The 19670-nt window shown below is 40.0% G+C and overlaps 3 protein-coding genes across 5 annotated transcripts; 2 read left to right on the forward strand and 1 right to left on the reverse strand.

Annotated features, from left to right (window-relative positions):
- Positions 1–463: 463 nt before the first annotated feature.
- Positions 464–6725, reverse strand: ostf1 (osteoclast stimulating factor 1). The gene is made up of 10 exons (XM_056593251.1): positions 6559–6725; positions 4024–4070; positions 3587–3637; positions 3236–3299; positions 3078–3131; positions 2819–2926; positions 2538–2587; positions 2168–2246; positions 1965–2063; positions 464–1541 (listed from the first exon to the last, which is right to left on the reverse strand). Exons 1-10 carry the CDS (start codon positions 6719–6721, stop codon positions 1483–1485), a joined length of 774 nt encoding a protein of 257 aa, XP_056449226.1. The 5' UTR covers positions 6722–6725; the 3' UTR covers positions 464–1482.
- Positions 6726–7055: 330 nt separating this feature from the next.
- Positions 7056–15689, forward strand: nmrk1 (nicotinamide riboside kinase 1). Of its 3 annotated transcripts, XR_008895865.1 has the most exons (9): positions 7056–7224; positions 7332–7422; positions 8180–8228; positions 8490–8646; positions 9235–9306; positions 9489–9589; positions 12063–12145; positions 12331–12443; positions 13502–15689. XR_008895865.1 is itself a non-coding variant. In XM_056592064.1 (8 exons), the coding sequence occupies exons 1-8, from the start codon at positions 7190–7192 to the stop codon at positions 12361–12363; spliced, it is 621 nt and encodes a 206-aa protein (XP_056448039.1). In that variant the 5' UTR covers positions 7056–7189; the 3' UTR covers positions 12364–15688. The 3 variants fall into 3 exon arrangements, 2 of the variants coding, with proteins under 2 accessions (XP_056448039.1, XP_056448040.1); XM_056592064.1 differs by having other exon boundaries at positions 12331–15688; XM_056592065.1 differs by lacking the exons at positions 12331–12443; positions 13502–15689 and having other exon boundaries at positions 9489–9604; positions 12063–12143.
- Positions 15690–16276: 587 nt separating this feature from the next.
- LOC130384064 (gamma-glutamyl hydrolase) lies at positions 16277–19498 on the forward strand. Its single transcript, XM_056592062.1, has 9 exons — positions 16277–16493; positions 16652–16766; positions 16863–16913; positions 17048–17132; positions 17331–17469; positions 18111–18217; positions 18529–18622; positions 18733–18870; positions 19032–19498. The coding sequence occupies exons 1-9, from the start codon at positions 16382–16384 to the stop codon at positions 19148–19150; spliced, it is 960 nt and encodes a 319-aa protein (XP_056448037.1). The 5' UTR covers positions 16277–16381; the 3' UTR covers positions 19151–19498.
- The last annotated feature ends 172 nt before the right edge of the window (positions 19499–19670 follow it).

Below are 19670 nucleotides of genomic sequence, written 5' to 3' on the forward strand. Positions count from 1 at the left end.
GCGGGAAACCACTTTGAAGTATCGTCTTTTTCTTTCATGATTCAGATATGTTCTTGTTTTCCAGTTATGTAGCATGTTTTGTATCTGAACCAATCAAGAACACGATGTACTTCCGTCCGCATCTTTCTCTTGCCCTTTCTGCCTTCTTAGAAATGTCATCATGCTGAATTTGTAATAAAGGACAAGTTCGGATTTTCTAAATGATCATGTCGTGTTTTTAAAGTAGAACCCAATTAGCAGTCCAACTAAAGTATGGTTACTTCGTTGTTGACTAATTAAACGACCAAAGATTTTTGTGAAAGCCCTGATTAAAACCACTTATTTGAGGGAGGCTATTCGGCATGCACCATGTATTGTACCCATTGCCTTAAGTGCTTTTAGAAACAATGCAGTGAAAAACAAGACATGTTACTGAATTTGAATGTCTTGAATTATTATACTATTTGTAACTATATATAGTGCTTCATATATAGAAATACATATGCTGTTTAAGTAAAGAGGACGTTTATTGCATTTTAAACATAGAAAAATGCAGAAATTGAGAACAAAAACATTCATTTCAAGAAACGGACAACCGTCAGAGATTTCGCCATGCTTTAAAAGGCACTTCTTTAGAGATCATTCTGGAAATGTTACAAGAAAATGGTTCATGGTAATTCAATCAAGTCAAAAAAGACTAAAGATGTTGTCCATGTTTAGCACAGTAAGCTCTGACGTTTAGGAATTGTGGAATGGAGTAACTGAAAAATCTCGCATGACTAAATGCAAGCAGTGCAGAATGTAGTTCGATGATAACCAACGCTAGGTTAGAAGAATAAGAAAGCCAAAGAAACAAAACGATATCCAATTGTGTCCAGTAGAACATATATGCAGGACGATCAGCAATATATTACTTTCATCAAAACCTTTCCCAATCACTGCCACAGTGAGTTGACAGTTGCAAAATATTTTTATTCTGCATAAAAAAAAAATCCCAAAAGAAGTTAAATATAAATCAAGATTATGTTAGTCGGGCTACCATGCTTTATTCATAAAATAATCCCACTTGAATTTGAACAAAGGAAATGTTTTGAATTGCGTTTTGGATAATTTTTATTCCGGTCCAGATAAGGCACTTATTCGATAAGTTATCTGCATAATTGGACTGTATTCAAGTTAAGAGTCTTCTACGTTGATTATGCTTGCTATGTCTCTCTGGGACCACTGTGGGCAGAGCTAAAGCCCCAAGAATCCTAGACTTCTATACGGAAATACACCCTAAACCAAAGGGTCAAACAGTAAACACAGTGAGTTAAACACCCAGAGAGAGGGCGAGAGAACATGGAGGCAAGAGGTACAAATCACAAACATAGTATAGAAGGAAAATATTCACAACTGCCACAGGGATGGGGAATCAAGGGGGGGGTCATAATTCAACCGAGCTGGTCCGTCAGAGAAAAGACATAACGGCGAGCTCGTCATTTGACCTGGAGGAAGATCACCTCAGTCCGAGTCTTCGTCGTCCAGGTACTCCTCTGCGTTGCTATGCGAGCGCGTGATGTCTGAAACACCAACCACAGAATGGAGTTAAGGTCTGCACTAGAGATCTGGTTGCTATACATTTTTTGCAGCGGTTAATACTGTCTATCTTATATCTTATTACAGTTTTACATTTGGTTATAATTCTCACTAAGTGACGCAAAGTGGAAATCTTAAAAAAAAAAACGTAAATAAATGCCTGTTAGGACTACGTATCTTTCGTCTTAAGGTTAGTTTCCCCAACAGAGAATGAAAGTAAATCTACAAGATGGTCACTTTAACGAGTTAATATCTAATAAAATATTATAAACATTATGAATGATTCCTCTTTGGAACCGCTTTGTGTGACTTCCTTTCAGACCAAGCGTGAATTTAAATAGAAGGTAGCCTTTTTTTCTGATTTTTTTTCATAACAAGGCTGACCCCTGTTGGCCAAATATACGTACTGCCTCCTTGTTTCCTCTTGATCAACGAGGCACATTGAGCATTGGTGGCCATCTCCAGCGCCAGCTTGTTCTCGTTGTTCTTGACGTCTGTCCTTGAATCTGGAACACACAATCACAGATTCACTCACCCTGAGCAGTGCATTGAGCTGCATTTGCAGAGAACGAAATAGGACAAACATCAAGGTGAAAAGAGAACAACTCACCCTTGTTGAGCAGCATTTCTACGATGTCAGAGTATCCTTTCCAGGCTGCAGCATGGAGGGGAGTGTCCCCCAGTTTGTTCTACAACACACAAAAAGATCAGAAACATACTCATGGATTCAGGTTAGCGCTGACTTGTAACAGTGTTACATGTGATATGAAACAGCAGAGTAAATACATAGCAGTCTTCATCGTCTGCAAGTAAAAACCCACTAACAGCATTTTGTTTAAATTAGCTTACACACACACACACACACACACACACACACACACACACACACACACACACACACACACACACACACACACACACACACACACACACACACACACACACACACACACACACACACACACACACAGGGGTCTGACCTGCTGGTTGAGCTCTATGTTTGGGTGTCCCAGCAACAGCTCCACCACATCTGGAAAATAGAAACCGTCCTCTAATCACATGCTTACAATTATACATCCAATAATGGACCGGAAACGCAATGTAGCAAGCTACCCAGGTTTAATGACAGTGGTTTGGGTTTAAAAGACCCAAACAAACACACTGTTGACATCTTAGCTCCAACGTCTGGTTCCGATACACAAATTGAAACAGTGTGTATTGTCAGTGAACTAGGGCTACCTCCATGCACTCCATGACCTACCTCTATGTCCACCGTGACAACCCCAGTAGAGGGCCGTGTTCCCAGCCTTGTCCAGTCCATTGATGCCCACCTTGTTCTCCAGACATTCTCGCAGCCAGCTCAGATTGCCTACACACACACACGCACACACACACACACACACACACGCACACACACACACACACACACACACACAATGAGGTGGCTCAAATCAGAACAAAACAGGAGAATAGAATAGAAGGACATGAATAAATAGGAACAGACTCCTTTCTGGACTTGCCTCTCTTGGCTGCTTCATGCATCGGGTTGTCGATAGATTCCGCCTGCTCAGCAACTGTAGATGAGGTCAAATAGTACTTGTGGATGTGAATAATGAAAGAAAACAAACGGCCACACCTCATTTTAAAATACATTTTTCATGACAAGTTCGCTACTCACCGTAGTTACTGGGGATGAGTCCTGTTCGTCCCCTGCATGTCCCCTTCCACCAATGACTGTCACTCTGAGTATGACACATACACACACACAAACGTCAGGTCCCATTGGCCAGCTCATGGTTTGCAACAACAGCAGGTGGTTCAATAGAGAAGTTATCAAGCTGGTGCAGTTTTATAATCATAAAACATTTACATCAAGTTTTGTAGTCTAAATGAATTGGATATGCCCTAAAATGGTCCAAATAGGAAATTTTAATGACATTTGAAACGTATATATACTCTCACATCAATGCAGATACCTAAAGAGATACAGACACATGGACAGGCAGACAGTTGTAGTGTTTTAACTTACAGTGTCAGAGATATACAATATATCTCCTTCTTCAAAGTACAGCTCATCAGGCTGCGAAAACAAACAAGAGAAACAAAAAATGTTGTGCGTGGAGGTATATGCAGATCCTTTTTCCAATGTTTTTGCAGAAGTGCAGACCCAAAAGTCTTCCATTCACCAGTTTTACCAGTTATTCAATTTGGCACAGTTATTTTAATTGATTTGCGTTCGCCTGTTAATAGTTATCAATAAACACAATCAGTTTTCATATATGGTTGACTGAATAAGCTCTGTGAATTTCCATCCACTACAATTATGTAACTAATATAACCACTGAGTGATGACAATGTATAACTTCTCAATAAGGCCAAATAGAACTGTGTTGGGGAAGGAAATGAAACAGAAATAGATGAACGCAACCGAAAGTCATTAATAATTATCTTGACATTTTTACTCACAGTTCTGGGGTCAAAGGTGAACATTGCTCTGAACACCTTTACTTGGCCTGAAGGAAAACAGATGTTGATTAGTTATGACACTACACATCACCATGTGGTGAATGCCAGCAGAGATGTACAAAGTAACGTGGGTTCAAACCCCAATATCCACAGTCCAGTAAACTATGTTCACCAAGTTGCCTTTGATAAAAAAAACATCTGGTAAATAAATGACGAGTAAACGGTTAATGTTATTTTGCGAGGGTGTATTCCCGCACATATATCCACCATATCTTAACAAACACAGCTGGAAACATTTGTGGCAAATGAACAATCCCTTGGGCTTGGGAGTTGTCCTACAAATATCCAGTGGCGTGCATTAAATAAAACCCCAACTCTAATGTGAGACTGATCAATATAGAGCAGCGTCTAATCAATGTGTTACACAATGGTCTACACACACACACACACACACACACACACACACACACACACACACACACACACACACACACACACACACACACACACACACACACACACACACACACACACACACACACACACACACACTCTCCTGTTTTTTTTTAGGCCTGTGGAGGTTGCCCTTGGGGATTCTAATGACATGTTGTGGAGGAGGAGGCAGTACAGCTCTGTCTGGAATGCCACACGAGTGGCTGGCTGTGGTTGTGGCATGCTGAACGTCCCCCAACACACATTGAAGACAGGGAGAAAATATTTTTGGTTTAATTTACTATAACAAAACTAAATGCTCAAAGTTAATGGCTGCTATAAGCACATTCAAAAAGATAACATATCAAAGCCATGTTAGGGACGTGTGCTATGCAACAAGATCCAAGTGCAATTCAGCTTCCATACACTCATTGAACAAAGTGACAGATTTCAAGGGGGCTGGTTTTTGCAGAACAAGATTTTCCATCAACAGAAAATGTAAGCAGAAATAGTTCACATTGCAGGCTTTGTCACCTACTACAGCATTCACAATTTAAACTTACAGAAACACATATTGTCGTCAGTCATGCTGCCGTTTCAATATGTTGGGAAGCCCTAGTTACGGCCTACATGGTGTGCTTGGTTGGTCGGTTTAAATGTAACTGCCATTATAAACAAGTGCCCTCTATAAGTAAGACTTCTCTAGAGCGGGAGAGTAGGTAGCCAGACAGTATCCTGGCCCAGCCCAGAAGTGTTTATTCATTCTAGCCCACATGTTGGGACACACCACGTCTGCAGAGTCCCACAGAACAAACGCCCCGCAGTAGTGTAGTGGAATCAGGGGGTCTGTCTAGGGGGTGGGACAAGCCTAGCTCCGTTCCACATTGCCGGGGAAGTCTGCGCTACACGTCTTGTCATGTCCCGCTGAATACACAGCGGCCTGTGCTAACTAGCCCAGGTTTAGAAGTGTCGCTCCATTCTGGTACTGAAGCTCTGCTCTGCCCATAGATCTAAATGGCTCCCCTGTGTGTCTGTGTTGGCTATTTTGTATGTTTTGGTTGGTTTTGTTATTCAGTGTTGGTCCTACACTTGCAGAAACTGCAAGTGTTGACCCGTGAGGGACTTCACACATCTCTCTTGACCCATACAAAAAGCACATATACAAAATACTAAAGAATAAAATACACTCACCTGAAATTACAAGATAAATAAATGGGCAATTATTAAATCCACCCAATGAATCAAATAAAAAAAGAACAGTACACTCTGTAGCATTACCAACAACACACATCGCAATGAGGTGGGTAAAGATTGCCAGCAAACAGTAACATTTGTTTGCCTGTAATTCGCAGCTTAGCTCCAGAACTGAATCATAAGAGTTATATTAGTTTATATGCTCCAGAGTCTGAGATTGCGTATTGGAAGTTCTGGCACGTACATCGATGCTGAAACAGACAACATGATGCATCTCATAGCAGCAACTAAAATTGAAGAGTTGAACAACTGTACACACATCAGATGTGTAAGCTAGTCATGTATGACAATACACACGTTATCATCAGGGCCAATGCCGTCCTATTTATATGATCTGTTAAGGTAATCCATAAATAGGCCTAATACTTCCCCCCTTCATTCCCCTCATGTAAGAGATATGCAAAGCCTGTTTCCCAACGAGCAGAGGAGGAACCTCGTGTGTTGTGCAGAGTAGGACAACTGAAGCGTTGGTTAAGCTTCAGGAAGTAGTGATGACGCTTCATCATCACTTTGTGATGCTATATTCCACTCTGCTCAGCAAGATAATTCTCCCGAAATGCATGTTGCCTAAATCGGGAAGTCCATGGGTCGACATTGTAATTTGGTACTTAAATTCACACATGCCATTTCATTGCAACATGTGTGAATTGTTCTGGGGAGCCCAAATAGAGGTGTTAATGACATCTGACAACAGAATACAATTTGTCACTCAGTGTCAGAAGAAGTGTCCAGCCTCGACGCCCCCAACCTCCACACATCAGCTTTTATGGCTGCCAAGGTGTGTTGCTCTCGGAAGGGACAGGGATAAGTTCTAGCAAAAGCTCCACAAAGTTAAGTGTTAATTCTCACCTGGTTTGGCCGGTTTTGGCGGTGGCTTCGACATTGTATAGATGACAAATTCCCGATATACGTGAGTCGATGGAATATAGTCGATCACGGTCAACGAATGCACTTTCTCACTCAATGAGGAAGTTGACAATCTCGAGTTTACGGAAAGGTGTCGTGTACGCATGCGCCAAGTGCGGTCCACTTTCAAAGTGTTTTCCCCTACATCCATACCTTCTTGTCAATTCTTATAATACATCCATGGTTTACGAATTTTGGTGGTTTACTCGAAAAAAAAGGAAGAAAATAATAAAAATTATACATTGAGATAATTAAGGCATGTAAAACCCTATATAATATTTATATGTCAGTGGTGAGTAGACTATTCCAGTATCCAGCCGATTATATGCAAATTGCTCATCCCTCCCCCCCACCTATGACCTCAGCTACGGCGAGGCCAATCACTGAGCGACCTCAGATCACATGTCTTCATGTGTGTTTACCGCCCTTCATGAGTCGGAAAAACGCTATTTTCCTTGCCGTTAACATGAACCGGAGGCTACTCGGCGTTATGTCATAGAATAATGCTTGTCGGTAACTGAGAGTCTGCTCTGCAAAATCTTTCTTATTTTATTTTCAGCTACTGTCAACTGAAATGAATACACTTACTTTAGTTGTTGGAATAGGAGGGTAAGGGAGCTTTATCGACCCTTTTTCATGATTCGTTCGCTGTAATTATGCATCAGTGTCTTCTGGTATCTAATGGTAATAACGCATTTATGATTTGTTTAATTTAGGGTGACCAATGGCGGGAAGTCCACGTTGGCTACCAATCTACAGAAGAAGCTGCCACACAGTTGCATCATTGCACAGGACACATTTTTTAAAGTAGGCCCTCAAAATCATTTGCCACCAGAAATGCAAAAAGTGACACACACACACACATTTTAATTCTTTATTTGAATCCACCAATCACATTACAAGAGACAGCCTCAAATGTTTCAGAGATGAGATAGGTGTTTGTTCAAAGGTACAAACAACATCTCCTGCGCCAGACTGCCTATCACTGCTGATATGGAGCAGAACTTTAGCTAATAGTTTCGATTTTCTGCTGGAGAGCCCTGCCAGCCTTAACCCACTGAAAACACAGTTGTGGACATGCCTCAAGCTGCCAAAAATAAACACTATTAGCTTGCATTGGTAGCCTAGGTCCCTTAGTAATTCCAGAATGGGCTGGTATTTTTAATTATTTTATCTTGAAAGCAATTTTCATGTACAGATCATACACCTATCTCAAGTAAGAGCACCTCCCTTCTGTCTCTGTTAAAAAACACAACACCAGGGGTATTTGGGATGTTACAAAACACATCAATAGAGCTGTTAAACCATTCCGGCATGATGCGTGAATGTTTGTACATGAGACTGTGTGTGTGTGTGTGTGTGTGTGTGTGTGTGTGTGTGTGTGTGTGAGACGCCGGTATGCCGCACCAACAAACATACAAAATAGAACATCTCGCCTGTAGAACTGCCATCTTTAATGCAGCAAAGAGATATGCTTAGACACTAGTACCTCACTAGTGACACACACACACACACTCCAGATGTTTTGTGCATGTTTTAAGTAATTGTGGACTCTCTTCTTTAGGATGACTCCGTGGTACCTGTCGACAGTAATGGATTCAAACAATATGACCGTAAGGGACATGAATAAATTATATTGATTATTATGTTGACGGTCATATAGGACACATGACCACGTTTAAAACAAAAAAAAAACTTTTGGTTTTACTACACCTTTAAGTTAAACTACAAACTGTTCATTCATGTACAAATCCTACTCGTAGTCACTTAAACTGTGTCTAATTGTTGAATTAAAAGATTTATAATAGCGATGTCCTTCACATGAGTGTACATGTAGAGATTTTCAAACCTTAATGATGAAGTGTTGCCTGTAGTGCTGGATGCTCTGCACATGGACAAGATGATGGAGGAGATCTACTCGTGGTGGCGGGACCCACAGTCCTACCACCAGTCAACATGTGCCACAACGGAAGCTGGCCGCACGGAGGTCTTTGTGGTGATCGTAGAGGGCTTCCTCATATTCAACCACAGGTAGACAAACTGAGGCGCCATATATGGATATGGTTCTTTGGATATTTGGTCATGTGAAACATAGAGATCATAAATCCTTTGGTCAATTAATTTGACCAGATACTCTGTCATCCCCTATATATTGAAATTAGCTTTATGTTATATATTATTATTATGCTAATCATAGATATATATATGTTGCTTCCCGCCCTTGTAACGAACTGCCTCCTTTAATTAGAGACGCTTTTTCCGTCACATTTTTAAATCTAGGCTGAAAACACCCCTCTTCTCCCTGGCCTTTCCTCCCCTTTTATGATATGTTATTTTTATGTTTTCCATGTACTGTCCTTATTTTAAATCAACTTTAATGTTTGTATATACTGTAGGTATGTGAAGTGGACTGTGTTCTTTTATATGCCTTTGTTTGCACCATGTACGGCACTTTGGCCAGTGAAAACTGTATTTAAATGTGACTTATAGATACATTTTACTTACTTACTTTACTGTTTCCTATCTTTTACTTGATGAACCTGGGAGACGGAGAAGGTAAAAAGAATAATAGAGAAGAACTACATTGGGATATTCACATCTGTTTGTATCGATTCACAGGCCTTTGAATGAATTAATGAACAAAAAATACTTCCTGGAAATCCCTTATGATGAATGTCAGAATAGGAGATGGTAAGAAAATCAGATATATATATTTTTTAAATAATGTTATTTATGTTGTTAATAACTTTATACATTTCAGTGTCATATTATATATTTTATGTAGAAGGATAGAAAACTAAATTGGTTTGTAAACCCAAAAATTCTATTCAACATTTTATTTCTAAAATTTTTCTCATTTTGCTCTCCGGCAGTTCAAGAGTGTACACGCCCCCAGATCCGCCGGGGTATTTTGACGGACACGTTTGGCCGATGTACCTGAAGAATCGTCAGGAGATGCAGCTGCAAGGGATCGGTAATTAAAGTTACAGTTAGTATCTATAGAAACAGCAACTGCTGTTTTATCTACTCTTCACATTGTTGTCTGTGAGGCCCTAATGTATGAAGAGGCGGCACATGTTTGTCCAGGGCTCAGATTTAATGAAAAACTTGGTTAAATGTTTTTCAAAACGTAACCTGACAAGAATGTATGCACAGACTATTTATCATAACGATAAGGAGTCCACAAAGTGGTATTTCCGGTATTGCTTAAAAACTGGTATTCTTATATAATTGTGGCTTAAGGGGGACATATTATGAAAACAACGCTTTTCCTGAGATTTGGGGTGTTGTTTATGGTCTCTGGTGCTCCCACACGCATGCAAACTTTGAAAATAGTCTGTACAGGATTTTTTGAGTGAGATATACATTTCTGAAAGTACCCCGCCTACAGTAACCAAACGAGCGAGTCAGTTTCCGCGCCCCCTCCTACGTAGGAAGGGGGCACAGTTGAATATTATCTCCCACTTCCCTCCAATGAGATCATAGCTAAGATATTGTGGACCAGCGGACTAGCAGCTCCGGCAGGGGGAACTCGGCGGCAGCTCAGCTCTGGGAGTACTTTCTCTGCCGGACTGCCGCCGAGCTCCCCCCGCCTGAGCTGCTGGACTGCCACCAAGCTACCCCCGCTGAAGCATCGGCGGCAGTCCAGCAGCTCCGGCGGTGTACTCCTGTACAATCCCTTTTTCCTCCATGTCACGGTTCATGGACTTCAGAGAGTCAAGGCCAAATTTCTTTTCCCCCAATTCTTCTCAACCATGGCCGAGATATCCCCCACTACAAGTCTTTACTTGTTGTGGAAATACCAGAGATGTCAGACGCAGTCTTTATGATTCATAATATCATCCAAGGCGCAAATATCTTTTGGCCGTGATATTAGATATATACCCATACATAATATTATAATATTAAATAGATATAGAGCTCAAGAAGTCTGCACACGGCAAAAATCCCTTCTCCATGCTGTGGTTCAGTCTGACAGCTCATTGGTCAATGAGCAGCAGCTCATTTGCCTTAAAGCTACATACACCAGAAACAGCGCATTCTTAGAGAAGCCCCTTACTGCAGCCCGCAGACGGTGCTCAATGTGGTCAGAGTCAAACGTTGAGCACAGCCACCCAAGTACCCCTGACTGGCTTCTCCAGCTTCTCCAGCCTTATTTTTTCAGGCTTTCCGTTTGATTTCAGGTCAGAAACTTCCAGAAACTAATAGGGGCTAGAGTATTGTCATGAAAGAAGGAAGAAGGTACGGTCTTTTGCTGTTCGACACATAAACCATGCAACCGCCTAATAATATGACTATTAGGTGGATACCAATACCCCCCACTCCCCATAAACCCAAATTGTTGTACTGCACCCAAAGGTAATCTCTGAAATCAGATGCATCTTTTTTACCCTTGTCTTCTGCTCTAAAAATGTTTACTTTTCCACAATTTCATAGAAAAGCCAAACGTCCACAGTTTCAACCTATTTTGCCTCTATGACCATTTTTTTTTTGCATAACTACAATAGGGCTATCATTAGGTGGATACCATTAACAGTGCAGAGTTTCAGATCTGTACTATTTTAAGAAAGCCCTTAATTCTCTTGTGAAATGTGTGCTTGGAGTTTTCTTGATGTTGTGTGCTTATCAATCGACATTTTCATACTGTGAATGAGGCTTTATGCAGTTCAGGAATGTCAGTGGCTCAAACAGGATAATGCCTTAAGGTTGAGTTTGAATCCTGATTAGAGCATTATGAACAAGCTGTCATTGCCACTCATTTAAGAAGCACAACAATGAACAGCACCTGAAATTTATCAGGCAATCAACATTCCGGCCCATTCGTTTCCAAGAATCGGACTGCCAAGACACAGTATGGCATTAAGGGGAACTTCTTCATTTCATTCCATTTTTCTTCATAATTAACTGTCATATTTATTTATTTATTCTGTCAGTGTTCTTGACTACAATAGTTTAATTTCCCCAGAATTTCAAAGATTTTTCAGGTATATACTTTTAAGAAAGCCCTCAATTCACTTGAGAAATGTGTGCAGACATTTTGACCATGGGGATGGTCAGAACCTGAACTGCAGTGAATGAGGCTGCAGTTCAGGTTTATCAGTGGCTCAATGGGCACCTAACCTTGTACAGGTGATCCTTAGGTTGAGAGTTCGAATCCCAACTATAGTATTATGAACAAGCTGAACATGACATTCGGTCATTGCTTTGCAGCTCACCTGAAAGCCGAGGCACAGTATTGCATCAAGTGGAACATCTTCATCAACATCTTTCCTTCATAATTATTCGTCATATTTATATATCTTCCATTAGTGTGTTCTTGACTTAATTTTCCTCGGACCCCATTAATCACCGCTTGTGGTTATATATATATATTATTTTTTTTACGTATAACTAGTGCTAATAGTGAATGTTACGAGAAAATGCTCACGTAATCTCTTTTCTACCAGTTTTTCTGGATGGATTGAAGTCAGAAGCTGAGCTACTAGGATATGTATATGATGATATAACTACGGAAATCAAAAACCTCAGGGTAAGTATTGGGAATGCATTTGTTTTTTATACCCCCCATAGCATTTTTGTGACAATCTTTTTCCTTCATATTTAAAGGCATCTTTTTCCATTGAAAACCAAGTAAATTTTTCCACTTGTATATATTCTTATGGCTTGACCTATTGCAGCCCGACATTGACCTTTATTTCTGTGTTCTATTCACAGGGAAAGACTGAAATTAATTCAGTCAATTTGTAAGGATCAAAGCAGATGTCATGGAAGTTTGTCAATTCTCCCTGCTGGACCAAATGTTTTTCATTGCAAAGACTGTTATTTTGGTATTGAGGTTTAAGCCCTTTTTCACTTTTATACGTGGTGCTTGGTTCATTGAACGTTTGAGCATTAATATGCAAGTTATTAAGCCAATAGGACACCCAATATGCTACTTAAACCACTCTGTATTTTAACGTCTGTTATGCATTGACAAATTCTGTGTGATGTTTATGTACTGGTATTTTTTATTCCATACTATACTGATAAAATAATTATTGTGGTACTTGTTACAACATTGGTACATACAGTACCAATGTTTTTATCTTTCAAGCTATCTGTCTTAATCATTAATTAAAATGTGAAAAATCTATTTGAAAAGTGGACTAAATAAATATTAGGATTTCCATACTTCCAGGGATGTACAAGTGTGGGACTGGGTGTGGATAATGGGTGGTTTGGGCAGCACCTACCTGGCCGAATCTGATTGGACTCTTGGGCTGGGTGACGCTGCACAACTGTTGCACATTGAGTATCAGTGTGCAGTGCACAGGTTAAACCAGCAATCTCCAAAACACACTTCTCCTAGATGGCAACATGTAACACCAGGACATGGTTAATTTTGTGCAAACTAATAAAACAAAAACGGATTCAACATCACCAACCCGTGACCTTTGTCTGGAGGAGTCCAATATAAGTCACTTTTGTGGAGTATGGCAGCCAACTAGGTGGTGTGTGTAGCCATTGGCTTTGCTTAAATAAGCTTACAATTTTAAGCAAATAACACAAGTTAAATTCTGCATCAGCATTCAGTTACTTTTGTCTGGTTTCAACAATGGGGAGAGGCAGCTTATTTTTGTTGTTCTTCTTTCTCCTTATTTAAAGGTGAGGTATCAATTCTGTCTTACACAATGCAGGCCATGCATTTCTTTTTAAAAGACATTTGTTTACTATGTCTGTTCCTTTACAGTCAACAGCTCTATTCATATATAACTAATAACTATTATTTAATAACTGGCTAATAATAAAATTGGTGACAAATATCTTATCTTCCTGGTTGTGACACTTATAATACATGACAATCAATGAATTGCATTACTGATGTGAATCATTTCTTTATTTTCAGATCTTACCGGGAAGCAACTCCCTGAAGTAGCCGACTTCAGCTATAACTTAATTAATTAATTTTCTGCTTGGCCACCCTTTGGAACACAAATGCTATTCTTTTGAGCAGAACAACCGAGTGTGTCTAAGGCCCATTTAGAGTTGCAGGAGTTGGTCTCAATCAGCAGGAGGCGCTGATGGGAACTTCATCTTGTGGATCTACAACACAAAGACGGGACTGTGGTTGAACGGAAAGCACAGTCCCCAGAAATACATCACATCAAGATTATATTGTATTGTAAAATAGTACAATGAGCAGGGCCGGCATCAGTGGACTAAGTGCTCGCTTAGGGCCTCCATTGCCACCAGAGGGCCCCAAAGAGCCGGCCTACAAAGGCTTTTTTATTTAAGTATACCTCATCATTCCTCATTATTTAATTATCATATTGTCTGTTTTTTATAGGGGTACATTTATCAAATGTATTTTATCATTAGATAAAACTTATTTTTGATAGCAGTTGATAGCTGTTTTGGACATTGCACATTTATTAAACCAAAAAGCTATTAAGGTGGTAAAGATGTTTACATTAAATGCATAACTGTATCACTTTGAATATTACATGAACACCTTGTGACCTTTCAAGAATAAGAGCTATAGAATGTTTTAAGATTAAAAACAAGGTTGAAAACATGCCATGCTTACCTTGGTATGATTTGAGCAATAGCTACAACTTATATAATTGATAATGGGTTTGTAAGATTTGCAGTTGGTATGTGAATGAGCATTGACAATCAATAGTATTGCCTGCAATGAGGCACCAGGGGGACCCAGAATCAAATTCTGCCTATGGGTCCAAGATGACATCACCAAGTGTCAGACCAAAGTTGATCGGTTGCTCAAAACCGATCCGACTGTATCGCAGAATCTCCCCGTCTATATATGGCTACAGCTTATTTCTTTTTGGATAAGATCACATGAATGATCATAAGTATGGCCGAAGAAGATTTGGGAGTGTGTCTGGATGATGGCTGGTCAAAGCAGACTCACCTGGCTGGGTTTGATTGGATTCCGGGGCTGGGTGAGGCTGCAGACTGGTTGCACATTGAGTAATCAGTGTGCACAGGTTAAACCAGCCATCTCCACCCACACTCAGGGAGATATCCTGCATGGCAATAGAGCACCCTTTCCATGTGCATTACCTGCAAAACTCGAAATAAGACGGCTTTAACATCACCACCCGTATCCTTTGTTTGGGTGAGCCAAAGAAAATCCACCTAGGCGGAGTCAGGAGTGTGGCAGCCACCTAGGTGGCATAGGCAGCAGGGACTTTACTACACTGTGTGTGTGGAGATGGCTGGTTACCTGGGCACACTGATTACTCAATGTGCAACAGGTGTGCAGCCTCACCGAGCCCCAGAGTCCAATCAGAATCAGCCTGGTGATGCTGATTAATCATTAAATCGTATTGTCCCTTAGATCTCGCTCTGATTGCATTCATTTTGAACTGTTTGTTAGCCCCACCATTTCTATATTCTTTGTTGCTACCTTGCTGTCTTTGGACAAGTAAGAGGAAAGAGGCCTGTATACATGTACAACACGTAGTGCTGTTCTCTGTTTAGACATTTAAGGTTAGCAGTGTTGCTTTCCCCTGTACTTTATGGTTAAGTAAGTAGATGTGTGGTCTACTGGCAGCTGGTAAGCTTTACTTCCCTGTGTTAGCTGTTAACTTAGCTTTGTTTAGTTATTTTCTTTGGCAACACTCATGTCCGAAGACCCGGTAGCATTGTGGTGATTGTTTTTGGTTTTGTGTGCAGTGCCCCAATAAACATGTTCATCATCTGGTGTTCACCCACTACTGACTCATCTATGATCTATAACCTGGCCATTTAAACATCAGTTACCTCTCTCCGTACCCTGTGACAGTGGGGTTGAAACATTGCCACAAAGTGTTTATAGTGTAATCAGCCATGAAATCTGTGATTATAGGCACAACTATAGTATTGTTTATGTGTTTTGGTATTTCTAATATCCTTATTTAGGACTATATTTGGAAGTAAGACGTAATTAACATGATCTACCGATGGGACTTGTAAAGAAATTATCTCTTTTGCAATCATCTTTTTATCATTGCATTATTTTACCCTTGGGATCTTGCATGCAGTTGTTCTCGGAAACATTCTGAGCCGGAAGGCCCTAAAGTATGACAATATGGGGAACGTGATTGTTCAGGACTTTTTGAGAAGTCTGTTGCATTAATGTAAGGTGTATGAACATAATGCATTATTTTAAAATAGCATTGGTATTGAAAATGAGTGCATGTTTGGTTTCTCTGTTTGTTGCGCTTATTGAGCTTTATTTTTTATTTTTTTAATGCTTACATTTGGTATAATTGTTACATTTGTGTAACCTCACCCTAGCCAGTGCGAGTGCGAGATTATGTAAGACTGGTTTATAAGGCTATTTCATAACCTGTTCATCCAGCTTCAGAACAAAAGTTTTGTGTAATTTTCCAGATATGTTTAGGTAGATATATTAAGCTGAACAATTAATATTATACGATACTTATCTAAGGTTTTCTATTCATTAATAATTATATTGCATAATTGGGTGTCGGAAGATATTTATGTTACATTTGATATAGGCTACACGGTGACAGGGAACCTACGTACACATGGTTGATGGTTTAATAAACACGTTGCAACAACAATCGTATGTCGTGCTGAAACTTGGCTACTCATCATGTTGGGCATTCCAAACTTCCTTATAACATTCGTGATGTTGTGTAAAGGTCGAACAAGGTGTCGTCCCTTCTTTGCACGCCTATAAACGTGTTCCCTCAGAGATCTCAGTTCTGATTACTCGTAGCCTTTGCACGGTTGATTCAGCATCTGCAGCCCCGTTATGTTCAGAGAATGGTTTGCTGCATACGTATTTCTACTTTTGGTTCGTCACTACACCGATGCAATGTCCTCAGAACGCCACCACGAGGCTATCAATAACAGACCCATTATCGGTAAGTAGTCAAAATATGTTATGATATATAAAGTAGAAAAAGGACATTTAACATCTAACTCAAGCAACTCACAAAGATAACGTGGGATTCAATTATTAGGGTGGTGTTGGACTGATCGGTTTTATGTTTTAATAATTGTACCCACTGATTGTCAACAGGTATTTTGGCTCAAGAAGTTGTTGACGATGTCATGAAACCATTTGGGAAGACCTACATACCAGACTCCTATGTGAAATATATTGAGTCCGGAGGGAGCAGAGTTGTGCCGATTCGGTAGGATGGTTGGCAGAGATTGTTCAACACAATTTTTAGCGATTAACCTTTGGAGCTTTAGTAGCTATTCAGTGACCTCTATTTCTATCCCAACAGCTTGACCCTGACCGCTACCGAGTATGAGAAGATATTCAGATCCATCAATGGGTAACTAATTATACTATTAATACTAATAATAATCATATTAATATGATAATTACAATAGGATAATTTTTTTATTATTATTATGAATAATAATAATAATAATAAACCTAACATTTAAATGTGTCATGCGTATCAAGGTTGCTTCTCATTGGAGGATCAACAGACCTGGAAACATCAGACTTTGCAAGAGTGTCAAAGATTTTCTACCACCTGGCTGTTAAGGTTAGGTTCAATAGTAATAAGTTGTCTTTCGATTTTCTTTCCATATCTCTTCCCATTTCAATGCAACTTTTTTTTATTCCATTTTATATATTAAATGGAGAGTCTAACATATAAGAATTCCCCCCCAAAAAATTGTACTAAGAAAGAAAAAATATCTATACACTGAAAGCAAGCCATATCCTGCTCTATATATTTCAGGCCAATGATGGTGGCGACTACTTCCCCATCTGGGGCACATGTCTTGGCATGCAGCTACTGACGGTACTGGTTGCCGGGGAGAATCTGCTGTCCCCTACACCAGCAGAAAACATACCGCTTCCACTTAACCTGACTCCAGGTAAGCATGGGTAGGGTCTAGGAGTTTGACGGTCTAGGCCTGTCAAACTCACCTCTCCAAAATAACTGTAGGCTATAACATATAGTTGTAATGTATGTCACTTTCATTCTATTTTAATTTTACTTCTATCATTTCATTAGTTTGTTTTTTACCTTCCATTTTATATTGGTATTTTATTTGCTAATGTGTGCTGCTGCCGGATTTCCCCTAGGGATGAACAGAGCACCATGGAATTCCCAAATAACAATTTGATGACCTTCTCACCTGTTTATCAGTTAATTGACAATGCACAACAATGTGTAGTTGGAAATGCCTTGAAAGATCCTTTGCTGTATAATGAGGATATATTTGCTGCAAGAAAGGTGTGTGTGTGTGTGTGTGTGTGTGTGTGTGTCAAATATCACCAGTTGGTGTCAGTAGAAATAAAGCAAAACCAATAACATGTAACGGGAGATACTGGGGACTGACAAATTACCATTTTGATTTTAGGATTAGGGTTATTTTAGGGTTAGGATTAACCACAGTTAGGGTTAACCACAGGGAAACAAAAGAGCTCCACTGTTTTGAACCAATAATCCTGGCTGCCTGTAGGACTGGGCCTCTCTAACTTCTGTGTGCATCTCCTCTGTCTTCCCCACCAGATGTGCATTCCAGTCGAATGTTTAAGGGGTTTCCCAGTGAGGTCATGACTGCTTTGTCCAGAGAGCCATTGACTGGGAATTTTCACAAGTTTGGAATCACAAACGAGGTGTGTGTGTGTGTGATATTAGTCACTGCCAAAGTGTGTTACTTTAATGGATACTTCTAAAGTTTATTTGTCTCGCACTTTATTATCGCGTACACACAGTGACATCTCAAAAGGCTTCAACTTGCAGAATCAAACGTATAATTAGGACTGCTGAGTGAAAACTGCAAGAAAACATACTACACATCAACACACATGCTTAACCTGGATATTCTAGGTCATGTTACCAGTGTTGTAAGCTTCCTGGAATATGGTGAAATTTCTTTACATTGGAAAGTACATGGTGGTTACTGAAATGCTGAACTTTCATTCAGACCTTTGCAGGAAACGAGAAGTTGCACACATTCTACACCGTCTTGTCTACAAACGTAGCTGAAAACGGGGCCACATTTATCTCCACGATGGAAGGTATTCAATGTTTTGGATGTGTAACCTCACCTTTGTCTTTAAAGTGGGCAGCATGTCAATATGAAATGGCACACAACCTTTGCTTGACTTTGCTTGTTCCTCTGTACCAGCTAAGAATTATCCGTTCTACGGAGTCCAGTGGCATCCAGAAGTGAACCGCTTCCAGTGGGCCCCCGACGTGCAGTTCCCCCACTCTCCTTACGCGGTCCGAGTCTCCTCCCTGCTGGCAGAGTTCTACATTGACGAAGGTGAGCTGATGGGGATGTCTGCCGTGTCCAGTGAAACTAGTGAATCATTCCTCTTGACAAACAGGCCGAGAGATTTTTGAGATCTTGATGTCTCTAATTTTCGCCATCGCTCACCTGCTTATTTATATTATATTATGTATATTTTTGTTTATCCCATTTAGGCAGAAGAAGTTTTCATTCTTATGACACTCCCGATGAAGAGGCCTCTTCACTGATTTACAACTACCAGCCTGTGTACGCTGGCAACCTCACACGATACGAGCAGATTTACTTCTTCTGACAGTATCTGACTGTGTTTCTGCTTATCATAAGCCCAAAGGTTGTGCAGTGTGTCTAATGTTGGGATTTTAAGAGCTCACATGCTGAATCAGACTTGAATGCACATGTAAGCTATGTATGCAATGTGTTCAATCAATGTGGAATATAAATAAATGTGCATTTGAATGACATTACTATCAGTATAAGAACGCTTTATGCTCCAGATTTCAATCTTGTTTCATTTTCTTCACTCCAAAGTGCATTGCTAATGCTTAGAATTTATTAAAAAAAAAAAAAAAGTAGGCCTAGGTACTATAATGTATTTGTTCTTTAGAACAATAAACCATAATAACCTCTAACACATCTGGTTGTTGTCCTTAAAATAGCTCCTGACGTCTATAATTTAATGTTCAGTCCGGCCTGAAATAAATATGAGAGGCGCCACAAAATGTACGCAGCCCGTCCAGTCCAGCCGTTACAACAGACACGGGTTTGGGGTTAGGACTGAAAGCTGCATGATCCAAGGGTCCGAAAGTACAGTG

This window comes from Gadus chalcogrammus, chromosome 6 (assembly GCF_026213295.1).
Source record: "Gadus chalcogrammus isolate NIFS_2021 chromosome 6, NIFS_Gcha_1.0, whole genome shotgun sequence".
NCBI lineage: Eukaryota > Metazoa > Chordata > Actinopteri > Gadiformes > Gadidae > Gadus > Gadus chalcogrammus.

Bases quoted from the DNA above. Each gene is read 5' to 3' on its own strand.
- ostf1 (XM_056593251.1), bottom strand. From the start codon at position 6,721: ATGCGTACACGACACCTTTCCGTAAACTCGAGATTGTCAACTTCCTCA. The intron at 3,638-4,023 runs GTGAGTAAAAAT...TTGTTTTCGCAG, and splicing joins TCACCTTTGACCCCAGAACT to CCTGATGAGCTGTACTTTGA. The intron at 2,247-2,537 runs GTCAGACCCCTG...TGTGTGTTGTAG, and splicing joins ACATAGAGCTCAACCAGCAG to AACAAACTGGGGGACACTCC.
- nmrk1 (XM_056592064.1), top strand. From the start codon at position 7,190: ATGAATACACTTACTTTAGTTGTTGGAATAGGAGG. The intron at 7,225-7,331 runs GTAAGGGAGCTT...TGTTTAATTTAG, and splicing joins TTAGTTGTTGGAATAGGAGG to GGTGACCAATGGCGGGAAGT. The intron at 8,229-8,489 runs GTAAGGGACATG...TGTTGCCTGTAG, and splicing joins TGGATTCAAACAATATGACC to TGCTGGATGCTCTGCACATG.
- LOC130384064 (XM_056592062.1), top strand. From the start codon at position 16,382: ATGTTCAGAGAATGGTTTGCTGCATACGTATTTCTACTTTTGGTTCGT. The intron at 16,767-16,862 runs GTAGGATGGTTG...CTATCCCAACAG, and splicing joins AGCAGAGTTGTGCCGATTCG to CTTGACCCTGACCGCTACCG. The intron at 18,871-19,031 runs GTGAGCTGATGG...TATCCCATTTAG, and splicing joins AGAGTTCTACATTGACGAAG to GCAGAAGAAGTTTTCATTCT.